Here is a 22,511-nt window from a genome sequence, read left to right as displayed (position 1 = left end):
GCCATGGAAACCGGAGGGGCGCAGCGACCGGCTCCCTCCTGGCCAATCGGAGACTGCGGCCCGAGAGACGTAAGGTCCGGGGAACTACATTTCCCAGAAGCCTCATGGCGCCGCGTTATTGTTCTGTTATCTGCGCTGGACCACTCCAGCTTGGGGCTGCTAGGAAGGCTGCGGTTCGCAGGACTCGCCTGGCCCAGCGGAGCAGCGGACATGGTCTCCGCCCCGCCTTTCCTCTGCTGAAGAGGGGTCGCCCGGGCAGGGTGGCTCGCCAGCCGCGACGCGGGGCGCCGGCTACAAGGGGTGCACTGTCGTCCTCTCCTGCTCCTTAATGTCGGACCCAGATGATGAGGAGAGGCTTTTGCCGCTCGTCCAGAGATGGCCCCGAGCGAGCAAGTTCCTACTGTCCGGCTGCGCGGCCACGGTGGCCGAGCTAGGTACCCGGCAGCCCACTCCTGGGCCTCTGCACCGACTGGTGGAGGCGCACGCTTGGGGGTGGTGGCGGCGGGGGCGCGGCGGGGAGGGGCCGGCGGGGGCTGGGTGCGTGCAGTCCGCGGGGGCGCCCTCCCCTAACGCGCTTGTCCGGCGGGGGCTGGGTGCGTGCAGTCCGCGGGGGCGCCCTCCCCTAACGCGCTTGTCCGGCGGGGGCGGTGGGGGAGGGGCAAGGCCGGCTTGTATGGAGAAGGGACTGGGGTCACTAGGTCTTTGCCTGCCCATTTTGTCTCCCTCAGAGATGTGCATCTGGTCCCAAACATGTACTTTTAGAAGCTTCACGAGCTGTCATTCGTCCTTAGGGATCATTTCCCCTTTAGTAAAGGTGACTTTTTGAAAAACACAATCCACTTTTCATTCTTCTTGAAATAATCTCTGTGATTTACATTCTTACGCAGCCTCACTACATCGTTGTCGTTTGGATCCAAATTGTGGACCCAACTTGTGGGACTTGCAGTTATTAACCTAAAACACTTATTGAGCCTTTGCCAGTTGACTGCCTTGATCTTAATTCGTCTATATTGTGTTTACCTTGCAAGATTCTGAAAAATCAATAATGCATAAATGCTAAATCCAATGCAGGGCACCCAATAATCATGACATTATTATAATTACTGCAGTGGTAGAGATTGTGCAGATATAATTAGAAAGACCCTGACCTTCTTACAGGCTGGTGAGAAGACAAGCTGAGACAATTAATGTTGTGCTTATTATAATGAAGCATTTATTCAGTATCAGAAGAGCATAGTAACAAACAGGTACATCTGCGTAAGCAAGCCAGAGAAACTTAAGAGGCCACCGAGAACGGTATGATGATGCCCTTGCATGAACAGGTGGTGTTTCTTCCAAGGATTTTGTGAAGAGAGCCTACTGTTCCCTGGGAAGCCCTCACTGTGCATTTGAAGATTACTCTTTTATTATTTTTTTGTTGTTGTTCATTTAAAACAAACAAAAGCGACAGCTCGGATGTGTTATCATTTGTAAATGTTTGTCCTGCTCCAAAATGAGTTTACTTTGTATCTGCAGCCGAGCCAGCACAGGCTGTTGTTTCGCCCTTTGTGCTCCTCCACCCGTGCCCTTTGAACCCTCTCTTATCTTCTCTCTCTATTCCCCAAACTGATGGAGAATTGTTTTTATTCATTGTTTTTACTGAAATACAATTGATCAACTTTTTACAAAAAGTTAGAAGCACATTGCTGAATGATGAAATATTAATATATTTTCAGTTTTGTGTTTGTTTTTAACTGATGTTTTCCCCTGGTGATCAATGGCTTTCGTAAGGGAATATTTCTCTTAAAAATTCATGGAGAATTGTGAGTGGGCTGGGATGAGAGCCAGGTAGAATCAACACATGAGATGGTTTTGAGTGCAAAACAATTTAGGATCAGAACCATTATGTAAGGAACCAGCAAGAACAACAAAATTATTTTGACAGGCATAACCTATGCTTAATAGAGGCTCCTCTAACCTAAGACTTTTCAGGTTTTATAATTCAATAAAGTATTGCTTGAATTTTCTATATGTAAGCTACTTCTGTTTTAGGAAGACTATTAGCAAGATACAAACGTTTCCAAAGAGCAGTGATAAGATTTAATATTCTCTTCCTGTTTTCTCTTGGAAAAGGCATTGCTATGGCTTCGTATCAGGGTCACTGAAAAGACTTATGTAATGTTAATAATGTTCATGAACTTATCTGAATCTAGTTATCTCAGTTATTTGGGACATTGTGTATATAAAGTTAAAACTTGACCTTCCTAATGTGGGCTAGGTAGCATCATTCTGTTTCAAGGTAAAAGGTTTATCTCTCATTCAAAATGTAATCATTAGAAAAAAAATTTTCAAGTACACTTAGTACTTCTAAGGTGTCCAGGCATAAAACTTACCAGTGCTAGAAAAACAACTCAATATGTGCTTCAATAGAAGGGCTGTGAGCATGCCACCCTCATATATAAAATATGACATTATAAACTCCATAATTATGCATCTTCTGTATCTCAGACAACAGGCTAGTGATTTATCTGCATGTGAATATCATCAATTGACTGTATAGAATTTAGCTTCATCGAACATTTAAGAACCTAGCATAAGTAGTATTCTAAAAGTCACATTAGATCTTAATCATAATTGCAGTCAAGAGAATATTAGAGAATATGGATTCCTGAAATTATTCCCATTGGAAAACAAAAATAAATTTTAGACTGATATTTCTGAATGAAAACCCCTCAGACTTGGAGGTAGACAGGAGTGCATAGAATCAGCTGATTTCTAACGTCCCAACAATCTACTGAGAATCCGTAGGTATGGGGCTAAGTAATCTATCATTTCTGACAATTATCCTAGCTGATTGTGGTGTATTCTAAAATTCGAGAATCACTGCTCCTGTGGTGACTAAAGTATTAGTCCTGTGATTTTAGAATTTTTTTGTTTGTTTCTCTGAATATTTTGGGTTTCCCCCTCGTTTTTTTGTTTTGTTTTGTTAGCAACCTTTCCCCTCGATCTCACAAAAACTCGACTCCAAATGCAAGGAGAAGCTGCCCTTGCTCGGTTGGGAGACAGTGCAAGAGCGTCTACTCCGTATAGGGGCATGGTGCGCACAGCCCTAGGGATTGTCCAAGAGGAAGGCTTTCTAAAGCTTTGGCAAGGAGTGACGCCTGCCATTTACAGACACGTAGGTATTTATCTTGATTCTGGCTGGTAAGTTTGTTATGATTTCTACGTTTGTCTCCTCTGATTTTCTGTTTAGCTATATCCAGAAACCAGTTAGTTTTTTTCTACTAATGTGATAAATGAATATATAGCCTCTTAAGAAAAAAAATAACTACCAATGGTTATTAAGGAATTATTGCTCTAAATTTTTAGAAATGCATATAGGAGTATTTAGGGATGAACTGTCATGATGTCTATAATATACTTTAAAATAATTAAGCATAAAAAATGAAGCCAATATGACAAAAAATATTAGCAATTGATAAATGTTAATGATAGATATTGAGGGAGTTATATATAAATTTATTTTCTCTACTTTGCCATGTTTCAAATTTTTCCTACTTTCTTTCAAGATTTAGAAAAACTGCATAATTGATGTTTGTCTCCACTTCAGAAACTTTAAACACAAAAGTTTACATTTTTATGTTCTTTAAAAATTAAAATCTATTTGACCACAATGCCAGATCTCAGCAGTGTGTGTCCCGGGTGTTAGAAACCAGGCTACTCTGAGAGGAGCAGCAGACGTGGCTGTCTTATCCAGCTCTGGCAGGAGGGTACACGCAAAGCAGCTCCTTCTGCCTCGGTTCCCCAGCTGCCTAACTGGCTGTGTGGGCCGTGAGTCACTCTGCAGGGAGAAGAGGCGGAAGGACACTGCAGCCGGTCAGAACACACTCGGCTCTGCTTCTCGGGTGGCACTCACAGAGATAGGAGTTGTTGAGTTTTCAGCTTGTGGACAGGAGAACATACACTTGGCCTCAGAAGGTGGTAGAACAGGTGTGGCATTTTCCCCTCGACATTCATAATGTTTCCTCAACTATGAGGGGACCCTTGATCAGAGGACTGCCCCGTAGTAGCTACCATCTTATTATCTTTAAAGCTCCAGTTCTTTGAATGAGTTAAGTTCAAGTGTATTTGTCCAGAAGTATGCATAGAGACTGTTATTGTTTTGGTACTTTGTATACTTTTGAATATTTTGAAATATTTCATCAAACTTTTGGAAATATCAAGAAAAACTCTCGATATGATTGTAATGATTTTTATTTTCCATTCTTTTTTTATTTTCCCTTCGCCTTCCATTTTTGTTTTGAATTTCACTTCGTTTCATTTGTATTTGTTGACCACCATATTTGGTTTTACAGTTAAGCTTTAATTTCATGTTTGACACCTGACTAAAAAAATTACAGTACTATAATAAATTACGCAGTGAAGTTATACATATTTATTGAATGAAAATGCCAACTGTGCAGCAACTTCTGTACTAGGGTACATAGAGTAATGAAAACTCGCCTTGAAAAGCTCATGGTCTGGTGAAAAAGTGAGCAGAAAATCAAGCTAATCTCTAATCATTATGATAAATGTGATATAGATGTGTGCCTGTGGAGTCCTGTGGGAACAGAGGGGACACATAGCAGAGATAATGACAGCCTAGAACATGGAAAGGTCAGAGAGCATTTTCTGATAAAGTAGTTGTCCAAGTTGACTTTTGAAGACTAGAAGGTGTTTACAAAGCAGAGAAGGGAGAATCTGTTCAAGGAAGGTCAGACAGCATAGAGAAAGCCTGAGGCTCAAAAAGGCAGCGGCATGTGGAGAAACATCAAGAAGTCCATATGTGAAGAAGTGTAGGGTGCATGAGAAAAAGATCCAGCTAACGAGATGGACTAGGCCAGGTCGGAATGCCCTCTGATGTCATTAAACACACAAGGAGCTCACCTTTGTCTGCCGTGATCTCTTTTACACAGTGTACTCTGGAGGTCGAATGGTCACATATGAACATCTCCGTGAAGTTGTGTTTGGCAAAAGTGAAGATAAGCATTATCCCCTTTGGTAAGTTTTGTATTGAAAATAATATGCTATTGTTCCTAAGGCTGTAATGTTTTATCCATTAGATTTATACAAAATTGTGCATTTGTACCAAAATTGCTGTAAGTTACAGGCTTAAAATAGTAAGTATTTACAATATAAATCTAAATAATTGAGCGCTTACTGCACATTGTATACAAATGTATATATATGTATATAAAATTGTGCATATATATTATTTACTATTAAAAAGTTGTTATAGAGTACCTTCTTTATTCCGTTTTCTACTGAGAAATCCTGAACTTTAAAATCAGACAGAAATAGGCTCAAATTCTTGCTCTACCAACATGTACCTTTGGCAAACTCTACTTCATCTGTTCTATCTTCAGTTTTCCTAGCTGTAGAAGTAATAGCTACCAGCAGGCTTTTGTTTTTGTAGGATTAGATGAGACGGTAAGTGTTAAGTTCCTATCAGTTACAATATTTATAACAGAAACAGAATCAAAGAGGTTATTATAAATAATATCCATAGGCTCCTGCTGGTCACTCAGTGGATAGAGCATCAGCCTGGCGTATGGATATGCCAGGTTTGATTTCTGGTCAGGGCACACAAGAGACGCAACCAGCTGATTCTCTCCCCCTTTTCCCCTCCCTTCTCTCTGTCTTCCCCTCCCACAAGCAGTGGCTCCATTGGTTTGAGCATTGGCCCCGGGTGGATCCTAGTAGGGGTGCATGCAGGAATCTCTCTCACTATCTCCCCTCCCCTCATCTAAAAAAAAAAATCCATAAACTAAAAATTAATAGAATAGATAAAGAACACAAAGGAAAAATAGAGAAAGGATGTCAGTGGGCATTTCATAAAAGAAGAGAAAATGTTCATTTAACATTTAAACATTTAAAAATGTTCAAACTTACAACTAATCAGGGGAATTAATTAAAACTATAATTTGGCCATTGAGCTATTATGGGAATGTAAGTCACTTTGGAGCATAAAGTCCCTGTTAATATTTTTAAATGTGTAATTCTTTGACTCAGCAACTCTTTCTCTATGATAATCATCATAGAGTACTCATATCTGTACATAGACACACACACACACAGATGTTCACTGTAGCAGTGTTGATAAGAGCAATTATTTTAATTGAAATAACTAATAATTTGGAAGTAGTTAAATAAATTATATGTTTATATGGGGAAACATAGCTTTGAAAGGAAAAGGTAAATTTTATATGACATATGAAGATTTTCTTAATATCTTTTCTGGAATAAAATATTTCAAATCACAACTATAAGAAAAGTACAAGCCTGACCAGGCAGTGGCACAGTGGATAGAGCATCAGACTGAGATGTGGAGGAGCCAGGTTCAAAACCCCAAGGTCGCCGGCTTAAGCTGGGGTTGCTGGCTAGATCATGGGATCTTAGACATGACCCTATGGTTACTGGCTTGAGCCCAAAGATCTCTGGCTTGAGGCCCAGTGTCACTGGCTTGAGCCCAAAGGTCACTCGCTTGAGGCCCGAGGTCACTGGCTTGAGCAAGGGGTCACTTGCTCTACTGTAGCCCCCAGGTCAAGGCACATACGATAAAGCAGTCAATGAACAACTAAGGTGCCACAACAAAGAATTAATGCTTCTCATGTTTCTCCCTTCCTGTCTGTCTGTTCCTGTCTGTCCCTCTCTCTGACTCTCTCTCTCTCTCTGTTTCTGTCAGGAAAAAAAAAAAAAGGACAAAGAGCAGAATTTCACCTTCCAGGCACTGTTTTTGAAAAAGTATAATGCTCTAATTGCTTTTGCAGAGTTAGTGGTGGAATAGATGAACAGTTCTTGCATTTTCTAATTCCCTCCAGACGGGGAAGGGACAGGTAAGAAATTCAGAGGGTATATTTCACTATGAAGTCAGCTCTCAGGTTGTATGGGCATGATGTCCTTTGACACAGTCAGAGCAGTGTATTGTCAGTAGGTGTTTATCGAATGACTATGGCATGCCAGTCTTGAACTTGACACTGAGATTGTAGTAATGAAAAAGACATATGCCCGCCATCTGAGATCTCACAAGTAATGCGAGACAAATGCCTAAACAATTAGGATTAAGTGACAGTTACAGTGGAGGTAATGGTTATGAGATTTGTAAAGAGGAAAAACAATGATATCGTACTGTGCGTATCACTGTGAGAAACGCGCTCTCAGAGGCTGTTGAAGGGAGTGTGGATTGATACAAGTTCTATGGAAAGCAGTTTGACAGGATCTGCCAGATGTCATGTAAGTGGGCAGATTTCTTTGTGAAAGGTATGCTGGTTAGATGAGTTATGGTGTATCCATAAAATGGAATGCCTTGAGACTACTTTTTAAGATGAGGCAGCTCTCTTATGAACTGATAGGGATAACCTGTAAGATATACATTAGGGAAAAAAATCAAAGTGCAGAACTGTATACAGCCTGGCATTCTACATGTGCGCATTTAAAAAGGACTATTTATACATATATTTTTATGTAGACAAAACTGTCCATTGTAACTCAGTGCTTAAGACTATGGGCTCTGCCCAGGGTCGCTCGCTCAAGCCTGGGGTTACTGATCCCAGGGTTGCTGACCCGATCCTAGGGTTGCCAACCAATCCCAAGGGCACAGGTTCATTCCTGGGGGTGCCAGATTTATCCCCAGGGCACCAGTTCATTCCTGAGGGTGCCAGCCCAATCCTGAGGGTGCTGGCTCGAACCTGAGGTGGCAGATTCAAGTCCTGGTCAGGACACATAGGAGAAGCAATCACTGGGTGCACAACTAAGTGGAGCATGAGTTGATGCTTCTCTCTCTCTCTCTCTCTCTCTCTCTCTTTCTTTCTCCCTCTCCCTTCCTCCCTCCCTCTCCTCCCCCCACTTCCTCTCTCAAGAAAAAAAAGGGGGTGGAGCCATGGTACCTGCAGTCAGACTGGCTGTAATTATATACTTCTTGGCTGTAGCTCTCACTAGTTGTGCAATTGGAGCTGTCATTTAACTGCTTTATGCCTCAGTTTCCTCATCTGTAAAGAGGAAATAACTGTAGTACTAATGTCATACAGTTGGTATGAGAATTAGATATTTTTAAAAATGCTTAAAACAGTGCTTACCATACTGTGCGCTCAGTGAGTGTGTAACTGTTGTCTCTAGAAAAGCCTAAGAACCCGTGATTGTGACTGCCTCAGAGGGGAACGGGAACCGGGGACCCGTGTTTCCTGTGTGCTCATTTGTACCCCTTCAAATATTGGAGTAAAAGGAAAGAGAGTCCCCCTTTGTCCCCAAGACACTGTTGCAGTTACCTGGAAAGACGTTTGGGGCCAGGCTGAAACGAGAGCAGCGGGAATGGAGAGAAGGGTGCAGACACAGAGCACACTGAATTCTCACAGGCTCGCTCTGATCTCTGCTGGCTCTGGGAGGCGAGCAGAAGGAACGGGCTAGGACACAGTTTCTTCAGAGAGTAGAAAGTTTGAAACCCTCCTCAGTTTGGTAAACTAATAATACAGCAGTTCCTAGAACTTGAGTTACCAGCCTTTGTCCCGTATACCAATTACACCTACGCTGTTTTCATTATCCTGTGGTCAGAAGTAAACTTCAGTTAAATGATCAGTTCAGATGTTTGTATCCCTGAGCAAGCTGCCCTTCCTTTGAATTACGGGCAATGTAAGGCCCCTGGAACTTCCGCTTTGAATTTCACCTCCTTGTGCTCCTATAACCTTTCCATCTGTGAACGTACAAAACCATCTGCTTTCCTCTGATTTGTTTGGGTCCATTCCTCACTTTGTCTTAAATCTCGGATGCAGGGGCTGTGCCAGCGTGGTATTGTTCACTACAAAATTTGTGAACTTGGTGGTAACCTTGAAAAATATATCTCCTTTCCTAATTAGGAAATCGGTGATCGGAGGGATGATGGCCGGTATGATGGGCCAGTTTCTGGCCAACCCAACTGACCTAGTGAAGGTTCAGATGCAAATGGAAGGAAAAAGGAAACTTGAAGGAAAACCGTTGCGGTAAGTTCTCCAATTCCCTGACACCTGTCTTTCCCCCTTCGCTGCCATCATCTTTGGAACATTTATCTATCAGGTGTAGGCATTTTTGTAACCTCAGCATTCAGTAGAGACGTTAATTCCGACTCTTTTAATTGGGAGGTTGTATCCTAAGAGGAGAGCTGAGTGGCTCTCTCTTTCCATGACAAGGTGTACGTGTTCTCTGCCAGACAGATGATACCTGTGCTGCTTTCCCAGCCAAGGCAGGTGGCTATCAAGGGTTTGATCATTAGATTTGCCCTTGTGTGAATCCCAGCCTTGCCCTCATGGCGTGGTGTGTGGGAGTCACTAAACGTTTCCAGTCGCTGTTTCTTTGTCTTTACCAGGGGCCATCTCACAAGGTTTGCCTGACAGTTAGACTGCCTGGCCCATGGGTGTCAACAGCTTGGGTTCCTTCCCTTTCTCCCTGAAGGAGGGGAGCAGAAGCTGACCTTCTCGCAACTTGGCAGGTGGAAGCAGCAAGCCGTCTGCTTCCCTGCCTCATCCTACTCCTCTTCCTTTCACCAAGTTTAAGGAAGTTTTAAAATCATGCCTGTGTATTATCAGATCTTCCCATCGTATGATAATCGATGTTATCGAAGTCTGTCTTTCTGCCAATGGCTTCATGTTCAACAATTTTTAAAAATATTACTTACTAGTTTCCCCCGGAAAGGGGGCAGACTCTTGCAGATAAAGATCCCTCCCGGGAGAGGGGAACAGTGTGGAATGCCCGAGCTGAGCGTGAGAGGCTCTGATCCTCAGGACGGCTGAGCCGAAGGGGGGTGGGGACAGCGCTGGCCACGCCCTCTGTTCGGCTGCTCCCCCCTGAGGGCGGAAGGGGGGCGGGGCTGAGGCACTCGGCCTCCCCTTTGACCTTCCAGGCTCGGCACCATATTTCATCTGTGTAGACAAAAATAAGCAAAATAAGAATGAAATTTTGATGAAGCCAAAAGTATTTCATTTTAAAACCTCTTGTGAGGAGGTTGTCCTTCCTACTTTTTGGCCTAAAAATATCATTTACGAGATTATGTGAAGATCAGTGGTTTTTTTCTAATGTTTGGTATTTGGTGAAATTACAAAATTTGTAGGTCTCCCACAAAGTAATAAATGAATCCGGAGGTATGATAACTACTCTTCCCTCCTATATGTACACTGATTATATAAAATATCAATAAAGGAATTTTAATCTGTTTGAAATCTGAGAAGAGAAGGACAGTTCATAAAGATTTCAATTAAAAATGTTTCATTAGCCCTGGCAAGATAGCTTGGTTGGTTAGGACTCCGTCCCAAAGCTCAGAGGCTGCCCGTTTGATCCTTGGTCAGGGCACATACAGGAGCAGTTTGATGTTCTCCCCGCTCTCTTACTCTCCCCCCCCCCCCCCCTCTCCCCCACCTAAAAGCAATAAAGAAACGTGCTTTTCATTGTTGGCCTTTTTCTAAAGGATTATTGTTTATTTGGAAATTAGCCTTATGTGGATTGCTTTAATTTCTAACAATTCTGGATAATTAAGATGTTATTTTACTCCACGTCATAAAAGCTATAGGCAAAGCTTCCAACTGCATTCTGTACAAAGGAATGCACACAGCTTTTACATTTCGTTTTTCCTTTAGATTTCGTGGTGTGCATCACGCATTTGCAAAAATCTTAGCTGAAGGAGGAATACGTGGGCTTTGGGCAGGCTGGGTACCCAATATACAAAGAGCAGCGCTGGTGAACATGGGAGGTAATGGAAACTTTATTGAATCCTGAGAAGCCTAATTGCCTAAATCAGAGGTCGGGAACCTTTTTGGCTGAGAGAGCCATGAACACCACATATTTTAAAATGTAATTTCATGAGAGCCATACAACGACCCGTATACCTTACCAATAAAAATTTGGTGTTGTTCCGGAGGACAGCTGTGATTGGCTCCAGCCACCAGCAACCATGAACATGAGCGGTAGGAAATGAATGGATTGTAATACATAAGAAAGTTTTATATTTTTAACATTATTTTTTTTCATTAAAGATTTGTCTGCGAGCCAGGTGCACCCATCAAAAGAGTCACATCTAGCTCGTGAGCCATAGGTTTCCGACCCGTGGCCTAAATCATTATAAGGACTTACATCAAGGAAAATGAAAAATATTATTTTTAATAATATACCTTGTCAATAGTCTCCTTCTGTGTTGTAATATCATAATTGAATATTTTCCCTAGAGCATTTTCACTTTTTTGTGTGGTGATGTGTGGAAAGGACTTCCAAAGATAAGCAAATTGTGACAATAGGATGTAAGACCAAATTATTTCTAAGGTCTCCTCTGCCCCACACCTTCCTCAAAGACTCAGAAGACATTCAGTGTTGAATGAATAAATGTTAGAGTCGTCTTTTTCTGTCTGTTGCCAGATTTAACCACTTACGATACAGTGAAACACTACTTGGTACTGAATACAGCACTTGAGGACAATATCACGACTCACGGTTTATCTAGGTAAGTGACTGTGTTAGTTTTAGACTTCTTCTCTAGATCACCTTTCCTCCCATACTTGGCATACGCTCGAACTTTTTGTCTTGTTCAATCAGCAATCTAGGAATATCATACTTAGAGAAAGGTGATAGAACATTTGTAAGGAGCAGTTTTCTTAAAGGTTGTTGCAGGAGTTAAAATGGGGAAGACGGAGACAGAGTTGTGGAGCATTTCAGATTGAACTGCCCCAGATATTTGCACCTTGATGGGGCCTCCCAGGGTCAGATTCTGATGACTGACTCTTCAGTTCAACCGAGCAGGCATGTCTGAGCATCTTCTGTGTTCCAGGCACTGGTCAAGGCCCTGTGGTCGGTACAGACAGTAAACCTGACTCCTTCCCAGGAAGTTGACTGAGGCAGAAAACAAGACAAGTATAAAAACGCTGTACAGTAAATGTTAAAAAAAAAAAAAGTGACTAGTTACTGCAGAGAACAGAGAAAAGAAATGACCATTTGGAAGGGGCTGCAAAGGAGATAGAAGTAGATATGTGTTAGAAAGCATTCCGAGACGGAGCAGTACATCCCTTCATTTCTTTGCAACACAAGTTCAAGTATCCATCAGAGTGAGTTATTTTATAGATGTCTAATGTCCTTAACATTATAGTGATTTTATTTAGCTCCTGATCTTGTTTTCAAATTCTAGAACCCTTTGTGCTATTTAGACAACCCCAAAAGTATATTAGTAGTGTCAAAGCAATGATACTGGGAGCTAGGAGTACATATAGATGTGATTCCTCATTCATGTTCACCTTAACTAGATATTCCTAGGGTGGCGTTTCTCAATTCTTCCTCTTTGAAAATAAGTGTTACCTTTAGTGTTCCTAGGGCAGTCTTTTTATAGATCTTTGCTCACTGCTTTTTCCCATTCCAAACTCCCCCCCCAGGTGTGTCCACAGTTTACCCTATACCTTCGTTACCGATAGTCCAGCCTCCTCTTTCCCGGAGAGCTGAGGATTTTAGGTCTCCTCCACTTGTACCTCCATTCCTATAGTACTGTAGCTGCAGGCCCCCCGTCTTCTTTCCTCCGCAAGCTTCGTGCATGTTCCCTCTGCCTGTGAGACTTTCTTTACCAGTTTCCACTTGGTCCAGTCATCGCGAGACTTCTCTTCCAGATGCTTCTTTTGTCATTCCAGTGTTATGTTATGGACGATGGGAGCGGGTTATTCAGGTCTGTCTGAAAGTCCCACGGTTTTATCATCTTTCTTTTACATTGTCTTTCTACCAAAGGGTTTTTGAAGTCCCATACTTCTAACCTTAGATTCATGGATCTCCCAGCAGGCGTCAATCTGCTTAACAAACACTATTTCACCTCACAAATAGGTCTCTGTACAGGGTCAGCTACTCATGTACACACTCTTGATTTACTGTGCAGTGCTGTAGGTTGACCACACCCATTTTGTCTCTTTTGAGTAACTGACAAGAAGCCTTTTACAAGAAGGCATGATTAACCTTGTTGGGTAAAGAGAGAGGGGTGAGCAGAAACTCCTCAGAGCTCCTGCCTGAGCACAGACTGAAGGAAAAGCCGGGTGCAGGGCATTCCAAAGGAAAGAACTGAAGGCACGGCGGTATTGAAGAGTGTGCACAGAGAGCCACCTTTCGTTACATGGTTAGGACATAATGGTCAAAGGGAAACTAGAATACAGTCGGACTCCCTACACAGCCTTCATGGGCGGAGCTCGGCCTGCTCCTTTAGTCTTCTACCTGCCCGGACTCCCTCCTTCGAGGATGCTGAACCCACATGGAGAGCTTTCTGTCTCTCAAACACACCAGGTGTTCCGGACTCAGGCCTTCACTGTGGCCTCCTCCTGCTGCAACACTGCGCCTCCAGGTCTGTGCCGCAGCCCTGCCTTCTGTGCTGTCACCAGTCACCATCACCTTGCCCCATTTTATTTTTCCACAGCACTTACCAGCGCCTGAAATTATCCATTTCTCCTCCACCTCTCCCCAAGTAGAGTGTAAGTGCCCACGGGCAGGATTTTATCTGTCTTGTTCACTGTCTGTAAAACAGCCTACCCCCAGCCCAGGAGGGGTTCAGTGTGCAGTTGACTAACATTCTTTTTTTTTTTCCTACCTTTTTAATGAATTTAGCATTGATTTTAACCCTTTGAGTAGTACTAACGTTCATGTACGTCCTCGCGCCTCCTGACCAGCCAGAGTACAATCAATGTATTTTAAAAATGTGTAAGGCAACATTAAAAAAAGGCAAATGTATGTTCTTCTTGTTTTCATAAATTGGGTTATCAAACAAACATGATTTTTAAGTTAATAAAACTGTAACTAACTAATTTCATTTTATGAAATAAAAACAACAACTCACTCCTGGGGGTCAGTGAGCATGAAAAAAACTCACTACTCAAAGGGGTTAAGATAAAATAGCATTATTATGAAGAATATTACAGTGATTTATTCAATATTCTCCTTCTTTAAATATTTTCTTAAAATTCAGAAACTGCTACATGTTATTATTCAATGTCATTTATTTGTAGTTTATGTTCTGGACTGGTGGCTTCTATTCTGGGAACACCAGCTGATGTCATCAAAAGCCGAATAATGAATCAACCACGAGATAAGCAAGGAAGGTACATAGAAAGTCTTCAGTGTCCATGTGTCTGAGTGTCTGTAATAACATTGTTCTTTAAAGATGTTTCCCTTACTTATTCTTGATAGAAACGTATTTGTGTATGTGTGTGTGTTCAACCAGGAAATTGTTTTTATGCAATTACTTGCCCTTTGATGAAAAAGTACTGTGCCTTTGGGGAAATAAGCTAATTTAACAGTCATATTATTTAGACACAAGATATTTATTGTGACTTTATTGTTTTTAAGGAGGTTTTGAAAACATACTCTGCTGAGAATTTACAGAGTACTTTCTTCAGAAGCTTATGACTTACAGGTAACATGGAGAATTTGATATGACATAAAATAGTATGTTCTCTCTGGAAGAGATCAGGTAGAGTGAATTCCGAGCATAAGACCAAGGGTGGGATGAATAAGAAGAGTCACCCTTGACAGTACCTTTAGACTCAAAGAGGTGGTCTGTGTACAGCAGGTCCTCAAATAATGGCATTTCATTCAACATGTTTCCTTATCACATCAGTGAGATGCCGTAGGAATTTGACTCTTGTTTCTATCAATTAGCCTATGGTAAAATTGGTTTTGTTATGCATCATTTTACTTGAAGTCGCAAAACCTATCATCAGCATTAAGTGAGGACTTACTATATACAGAACCACAAATATTATTTGTTCGTAACTAGCAGAAAATATTTAACTTATAGTCGGTTTCCGTAGACTGTTTTTTAATTTATATTTTATTTATATGTATATCTGTACACAAGAAATTTAACAAAATTGCCTTGTTTCCTTTTTAGGGGACTTTTATATAAATCATCAACTGACTGCTTGATTCAGGCTGTTCAAGGCGAAGGATTCATGAGTCTATATAAAGGCTTTTTACCCTCTTGGCTGCGAATGGTAAAGATAGGTTTTTCCTTCCTTTGGTTTTGTTTCCTTTGTTCTTTAATTACTTTTAATCTGTAATTACTTTTTAATTACTTTTCATTTTCCCTTTTCTCTTCTGGTTTTTGGCATGGCCCGACCCCCAAACACAATTCTTTCTTTTACATATATATCCTTTTGTTTTCTTTTAGCTCTTCTCCGAGTTTGCAAATAATTCAGTTACATTCAGAAATTAATGGGCTGATACTCTGTTGTTATAAAGTCAGCAGACAGATTGTTCTGTAACGTAGAGGCTCTAGTAGTCTGTGTAGCTGGAATTCTGTATTTCTGGACAGGCATACTGATTTAACACTAGAGGGCATTCTAGTGTTAAATCATTTTTATTTGTCTTAGATGTTATTTTTTTACCGAAGTAAACCAATATGTAGAATTAGGTAGACTTATTTATGAAACATAAAAATAGAGTGAAAACAGAGTATTCTGATATTTTTTAAGTTAGAAAATCTTTGAAAGAGTGGATGAGTTGTGGGTTTAGAAATTCAAACAAGCTATACTTTACACAATATTAATAATATTGAGTGCCTACTCCATGCCAAGCCCTGTACTCCATGCCGGGCTTTGGGACGAACAGAAGAGTCTCAGCCCCTGGCCTGGTGCGGGTGTAGGCGATGACAAGCACTGAATGAGGAGCTGGAAGTGATGGGCGGTAGGGAAAGTGTGGGTGCTGTGGAAATAGAGAACAAGTAAGTACAGCCTCGGCTGAAAGATTAAGAAAACCTCACTGGGGAGTGGACTTTTGAATTGAAAGTTGAGGAATGAATAGTAAAGAGGGCAGAAGGGAGCATTCTAAGTAGTGGAAATAGTTGGAGTAGACAGAGAACATGATGAGTTCAAGGAACGGAAGGAAAACCAGCCGGCTAAGGCCAGAGACATGGAGGAGAGCAGCACCAGGTGAGGCTGGAGAGAAGCCGGGACCACCTTGGGAAGGGCCCTGGGACCCGTAACAGTGAGGCGCACGAGCTGCCTAACTTGTGCGTTTTTAGAAAGGTCATTCTGGCTGCCATGTGGTTTTGGAAAAGTTCAGGAGTATTGACAGATGAAAGATGACAATAGCTTGAACTAGAGTGTAAGAGTGGAGACAAAAGAAGATAGATTTAAAAAAGATGTAGGAGATGGAGACGTGACTGGATGGGATGGAGAAATGGTTGGCGAAGACAAAAGTCAAGCTTCACTCCCAGGTTTCTGCCCCGAGTAACAGATATGTAATTTCTTCAGATGGGATCATTTGCAGGGAAGAGGGTTTTGTGGTAGAATAACAAGGTTAGTTTTAGGTAAGTCTTGGATGCTTATAGGACATCTGAGAGAAGAGAGCTGGATGATTACCTCACTCATGGGTCTGGATCCTAGAGAGAATATGGGGATGGAGATGTAGATTCGAGTAGCATCCACACACAGGTGGTCATTGAAGCACTGGGAAGAGATGGTGTCACCAAGGGATAGTAGGTGTCTATCCACTAACAGGAAATTAATTGACAAAGCCATTGGTAATATCTGGTACAAATGTATACCCAAGTTGTAAAGCATTCTTTTGACATTCTGGATTATACTGTGAAATTATCTTAATTCTGTGGATATTTCTTATGGAAAGGAAGATTTTGCTTTTGCCTGCATGAACCAGTCACTATTAAAAGTGCTGGTAACACTAAGGAATGAGGTATTTACTTTTTGTACTAGAGGAGCTTACAAAATGGAAGAGATATTAAATATTTATAATTATAGAAATAATAAAGCCAGTATTAACCAAATCACTTGCTATATGGCCAACACTGTGCTAATCATTTTTATGACTTAACTCATGGAATTCTCCCAACAATCCATTTAGTAGGTTACTACCATATCTCTCTTTTATAAAGAGTCTAGATAACTTGGCCAGGGTAAGTAGTTAACTAGTGGAGTCAGGGCCTCCAACCCAGTCTGTCTGGCTCCAGAGGACACAGTCTTACTAAGGAGGTCAGAGTATTGCTTTGGCAGTGGTATGAACAAAACATTGTGGGAATAGGAATAAATAATGAAGTAAAAAATGTCTTGAACTGTGTAGGAAGGCATAAGAGTCTTTAAGAGATAATAGCTGATCTGACTGAGCTTTGAAGGATTAGTAGGCATTTGTCAAGAAAAGCATGAGGGGGCAACTTATAAGCATGGGCATCAAGCCACGTGTGGACCTGATGTGTGGAGAAGCGCAGACGATTGGTCCAGTGTGGCTGGAGAGCAGGTCCTCGCAGGGGGGTGGGGGGAGAGTACTGGAGTACTAGAGGAGAGCGTAAGGACTCGGCTGAGAAGGCCAGTTTTGTCATTTGGGGGTAACCCTATAGTTAGCAAGCAGCTGCTTAAATATGGGAGCAATGTGCTAAGATGTGTTTGGGGGCAAGATTACTTTGGCAGCAATGTATAAGATACATTGAAAGTTAGAGACAAGAAAGGAAGTTTTGACAGTGATGTAGCCAGCAAGTGACTGTAGAAGTGGAGAGAAGACAGATTCTAGGGACCTTTATGGTTAACTCCAGGGAATTAGCAACTGATTATAGGTAGAAGGTGAGAAGGAGAGGAAATGGGACTTTTAGGTTTCAAGCATGGGAGACAGTGAGGATGGGTGAGACAATTGGTGAGAAATGAAATCAGGGTCAGGGGAGTGAGGGGCAGGGAGAACATCAAGGACAAAGAAACACTTAGACCATGCAGACAACAACCGCAAAATGAGTACCTGATGTGCGACAGCCTCTGAGCTAAGCTCTTTTCACAGGTTAACTCTTTTTTGAAGTCTTACAGGAATCTAGTAAAACAGGTATATTCTCATTTTTCAGATGAGACACTTATGGCTCAAAGCATAAAAAACTTGCTCAAGTTCATATAGCTACTGTGTGGCAGAGCTAGGAGTTGACTATAAGTCTGTTCAACTCTCAAACCATGCTCCTAAATAATTCAGTAGACTGAGTGTCTCGGGATCCTACAGCTAGTTATAGAAGTTTTAAAAGAAAAGAGAAATTGTGCAGTGGTAGATGTTACGAGAGAAAGGCTGTCTAACTGCCGAAGCTCACCAGGTGACACTGCCTTGTTGGTTTGCCACAGTGTATGACCCTGACCGTAGAAACCAGACCGTGAGCACTTGCAAGAGAACTGGCCTTGCACCTGCAGTCACTTCAGCTGAGCTCATTGACACTGACCAGTGAACTGCAGTGTTACCTCAAACTCATTGAGAAACACACTTGGCGAGCGAGTCAGATGCTGAAGTCCTCGGGGCAAAGGGCTTCCTCCTGAAGTCAGGCTACAGGGGGAGCCAGGTTGTGATCAGAAAATTGCTTGCCGAACACAGAATATACAGTAACAAGGACGAGCTTATTTGTGAACTTAATACTTAAGACTATCAACCCAAGAACCCTTATCTGTTGAGTTCCTCAGTAACAGGCATGGAAAAGACTTTGCTATTTTCCCAACAGTTATGACAGTAGGTAGGCCAGAGAAGATAACAGGGACTCATATGTACTCAGATTATTTCCAGTGGTACAGCTGTGCCAATAGATATGCACTCCCCACACACACTTCTGCATAGCATCTTAGTATATTCCATTTATGTACTACCCAGGTTTGTTTTTTATTTGTTTTGGCTATGTGGTCTCCTTATTTAACTTCTACTCAAAACCTAGCTAAACTCAGTTCCAATCCCTTCTTCTAGGTAGAGGCAGTATGACCCCATCTTGCTCAATCCCAGAATAATATACATTTCATTTGCATTTGGTTTGGTTGTTATGTCACTAACATGAGGAAGAAGTCTAATTACCAGCCTTCTCACTAGGAATAATTGCATAGTCCATTCTTAACTGAGACCTGCTCGATGATTCGAATACAGTTACAGTCTTGGTTCACTTCGTTGTTGTCAAAAAAATCTTTCATCATCATGGCTTCACATTCTTTATTTTGTCTACATCTTCATACATTTACTGATGTACATGTCGTCTCCTAAATCCGCTATTTAGTAGTTCTGTCTACCAATATAACATGCTAAACATTTCCAAACACATTAACATATATATTGCTTTACAAACTCTCCAACCAAATATACTATTTCATATTCTAATTGCTTAAGCTTATTTCTCTAGTTTGGTAGCGTTTTTCTCCAATCAACATTACCCATCACCTATCAACTAAACCAGACAGAAAGTGGACCCAAGATACCCTTTCTCTAATGGTTACTTCCAGGGTTTACTCTGGGATTTCCCATGTCTTTAGCATTTATATCTATTGTCAAATAACCCTCATCCCCTTACATATAATTCCTTTTGACATAGTTATAACTTCAAGTCAGGTCTTTCTGAGCTGGAGGCGTCTCTCTATTTGATGTGAATGGTTATATGCATTTTGTGATACATTAGGTGTTAGTTCTATGACCTCGCTCTCAGGGGGTATTTTTCCATCTTCATTTTGAAGTCCTTAAGTGCCTCCTTGTCATGTTCCCCATACAAACGACATGTAGAGGAGCTTCACCTGGAATTCAGGCGTGCTGGGTCTGAGCCTTTTAGGAAGTATTGTTAGTAGAAAGAACTGTGGAATGGAGGCCAGGGGCCTGTGGTCTGGATCCACAACACGCTCTTAGGCATGTGATCGCTAAGCCTCAGTGTCCTCCTCTGTAAGAAAAGGGGTATCAGTTGTAAATTGTTCACAGAAAATATATGACATGAAAATGCTTTGTAAGTTATAAAGTGCTTTACAAAGGCGAAATACCAAAATATTTGTTTTCGGCCCAAGTGGATTCAGAATGACTTTGTTATTCAAAGATGTGTATGCACATATGTAGAGTATTCATAATTGCTTTCAAATACGCACTAACTCTTTTGGTTAATCTTTCAGACCCCTTGGTCACTGGTGTTCTGGCTTACTTATGAAAAAATCAGAGAGATGAGTGGAGTCTGTCCATTTTAAGCCCTAAAAGATGCAGCCCTTAAAGATACAGTGTTTATTATCATTGAGATACGGGCATCTGCAACACACACCCCTATTATTTCTACCTCTTTAGGAAGACATCTTGTTCTTCAGAGACTGATTTATAGGGGGCAGCACTTGACTCTTCTCTGGAAACCTGAGTTCTCTTTGACTCTTCTTTTTGTTCAAAAACAATCTGGTTGGATCACACATGGCCACCCAATCAGACCCAGCAGAGCACTTTCTGAAGAAGAATGCACTCCTGACCGCTTCCTGTGGGAGATCTGACCTTGGTGATGTTATTCTGTGCCGAAGAGCCCGCCTAGAGAAGTGCCCAAGTGGAGACAGCGTCTCAGGCCTGAAGTAGCCCACAGGAATGTGGGGGGATGCATATGAACACAGTGATTAAGAACTATAGCCTGTCTGTCAGTGTTTCCAATTGAAGCTTTGATAATTCACTTTACTGTTATTGAAATAAAGACACATACTGTTAATTAAAGGTGAATGAAAATTCATGAATAAACACTTTGAATTTCCCTAGTGTTGAAGGAAGTTAATGTACCTTTTCTTGCCAGGAAGATGGAAAAATCAAGTTGGTCCAATGTCTGGATCTGAAGGGAGGAAGCTGCTTTCTGTCAGTGCCCGTTGTTAGTCAAAGCTGCACTCACTGGTCAGCACCCCCCACACAAGAAGGACTTCCTGACAGCCACTGACTGAATCTTGATGAAAACAAAGTATTTACTTTATTCCATATCCCATTACAACTTGGATTTGTTGCTAGTTCCCAAGAAATTTAAATATATACATACTGCTCACAAAAATTGGCGGGTATTTTATCCCTTTGTATTCATTTTGAAATATCCCCTAATTTTTGTGAGTAGTGTATTAAAATTTTAATTTATTTAATTAAAGCACAAGTGGATTTTTTTTTTTTAATGGGATGACAGGGAAAGAAACAGGAACAAAGGAGTTGGGGAGAAGAACAAGTGGAAGCAGTTTTTAAAGTATTTTGTTTTTAATTTTATTCATTTTAGAGAGGAGAGAGAGAGAGACAGACAGAGAGGGAGAGAGAGGAGAGAGACAGAGAGAGAAGGTGGGGAGGAGCTGGAAGCATCAACTCCCATATGTGCCTTGACCAGGCAAGCCCAGGGTTTCGAACCGGCAACCTCAGCATTTCCAGGTCGACGCTTTATCCACTGCGCCACCACAGGTCAGGCACAAGTGGATATTTTTATAACGTAACTTTAACGTTATCATAAGGCCGGTAGAGGCATTTTAAAAGCAATGCTGTGATTAAGTCAGCCAATTCTGACATGAATCCTTTCTTGTATCCTCTTCCCTAACACTAAGGACCCTAGAAATAGAGAACTCAGAAATCATATTGAAGCTGTCTCTGGCCTGAAACTTCCTCAGTCTGACAAAGTTTTCTGCCAAAAAGTGATAAGTATAAACTGCCTACGATATAGTTATGTATCCCTCCAACCCCTGAATTACATCCACTTTTTAATGTTAGAAAAATGAGAAAGTTCTTCAGATTCGCTCATATGCTGCTTGCTTCCCCAAATCAGACAGCGCGCATTTCTGGGTGGGTGGCCACAGTTATGGGTAGAGGCCGCAATTCACAAAGTAGGAAAACGCAGAACGCTTAGACCCAAGAAAGACCTTGAGGCTGACCAAACAGATGTCACGGACATGGATGCTGTTGAACAAAAGTTTACAAGTGCTCTCTGGTTGCACTAATGCGTAATCACTGCCATTTATGAGGTGAATGTGCTTTAAGATATATTCTAATGTGGTGTACTAATTTGCAGTTTCTTGTTTTTCTGTACTGATTGCATGAAATCTTTAGGGGGGGGTCTAATTTACCATTACATTTGTCAATCTGTATGAATTGAGTTGTTAAATACGTTAAAAATAATAATGTATAAATTCCCAACTGTTCTGTATTAGAACCACTTGGGGAACTTTGTTTTTTTTATGTTTTATGATATTTAAAATTAAGTAAAAACTGGATCTAAAGATTTATATGCAAACTGGACCATAGAAAATTCATTTAGCTTTATTCTTGAGGGACAAGGGGTGAAAACGTTAAGTACTGAGACTCTGGATTCAAAATGAATAACTGGAATTTTTTAACCTGAAATGACTCATGGGACCACCTGGTTTAACTCTTTCCTTTTACATGTTCGGAAACTTAGCCCGAAGACAAGAGTTATTTGTGCTTCTCTAAGTTACTTAGTCTCAGAGCCAGGATTAAAATACAGATTTCCTAATTACAACTAACAGTTACTGTACTGATTTTTCTTTGTGGTATTTTTTATACATTTTAAATTAATTTGAATTGCCTATAGCAAAAATTTTATTAATAGAATGGAGTCACCATGCTTTATCTTGAACATTCAGACCCTCAGTACTCCTGACTAAATCCTGTAGATTCAACACACATATCTCACCACATTCATACTTTTCCAGTGAAACTATAGTCATTCATATATTTTGGAGCTTTGCATTACTTTTACCAATGTGAAATCATCTTGCTGCTCTACAAAATAATCAACAGTAAATAAAAAG

At 41.2% G+C, this 22,511-nt stretch overlaps 1 protein-coding gene across 13 annotated transcripts; it reads left to right on the top strand.

The window, feature by feature from the left end:
* The first annotated feature begins 31 nt into the window (after nt 1–31).
* Nucleotides 32–21,961, top strand: SLC25A27 (solute carrier family 25 member 27). Of its 13 annotated transcripts, none has more exons than XR_010748130.1 (10): nt 32–472; nt 1,323–1,382; nt 2,970–3,161; nt 4,935–5,019; nt 8,868–8,990; nt 10,617–10,729; nt 11,389–11,473; nt 13,995–14,087; nt 14,338–14,401; nt 14,879–14,981. XR_010748130.1 is itself a non-coding variant. In XM_066359271.1 (10 exons), exons 1-10 carry the CDS (start codon nt 376–378, stop codon nt 20,186–20,188), a joined length of 972 nt encoding a protein of 323 aa, XP_066215368.1. In that variant the 5' UTR covers nt 32–375; the 3' UTR covers nt 20,189–21,961. The 13 variants fall into 13 exon arrangements, 11 of the variants coding, with proteins under 11 accessions (XP_066215368.1, XP_066215366.1, XP_066215365.1 ...); XR_010748129.1 differs by having other exon boundaries at nt 14,335–14,401; XM_066359271.1 differs by lacking the exon at nt 14,338–14,401 and adding an exon at nt 20,168–21,961.
* The last annotated feature ends 550 nt before the right edge of the window (nt 21,962–22,511 follow it).

Source organism: Saccopteryx leptura, chromosome 1 (assembly GCF_036850995.1).
Source record: "Saccopteryx leptura isolate mSacLep1 chromosome 1, mSacLep1_pri_phased_curated, whole genome shotgun sequence".
NCBI classification, from domain to species: Eukaryota; Metazoa; Chordata; class Mammalia; order Chiroptera; family Emballonuridae; genus Saccopteryx; species Saccopteryx leptura.
This window is presented reverse-complemented; position numbering and strand designations above follow the sequence as displayed.

Coding starts and splice junctions, on each gene's coding strand:
- SLC25A27 (XM_066359278.1), top strand. CDS start 329: ATGTCGGACCCAGATGATGAGGAGAGGCTTTTGCCGCTCGTCCAGAGA. Junction 10,730..11,388: donor AGCGCTGGTGAACATGGGAG/GTAATGGAAACT, acceptor GTCTGTTGCCAG/ATTTAACCACTTACGATACA. Junction 11,474..13,994: donor ACGACTCACGGTTTATCTAG/GTAAGTGACTGT, acceptor ATTTATTTGTAG/TTTATGTTCTGGACTGGTGG.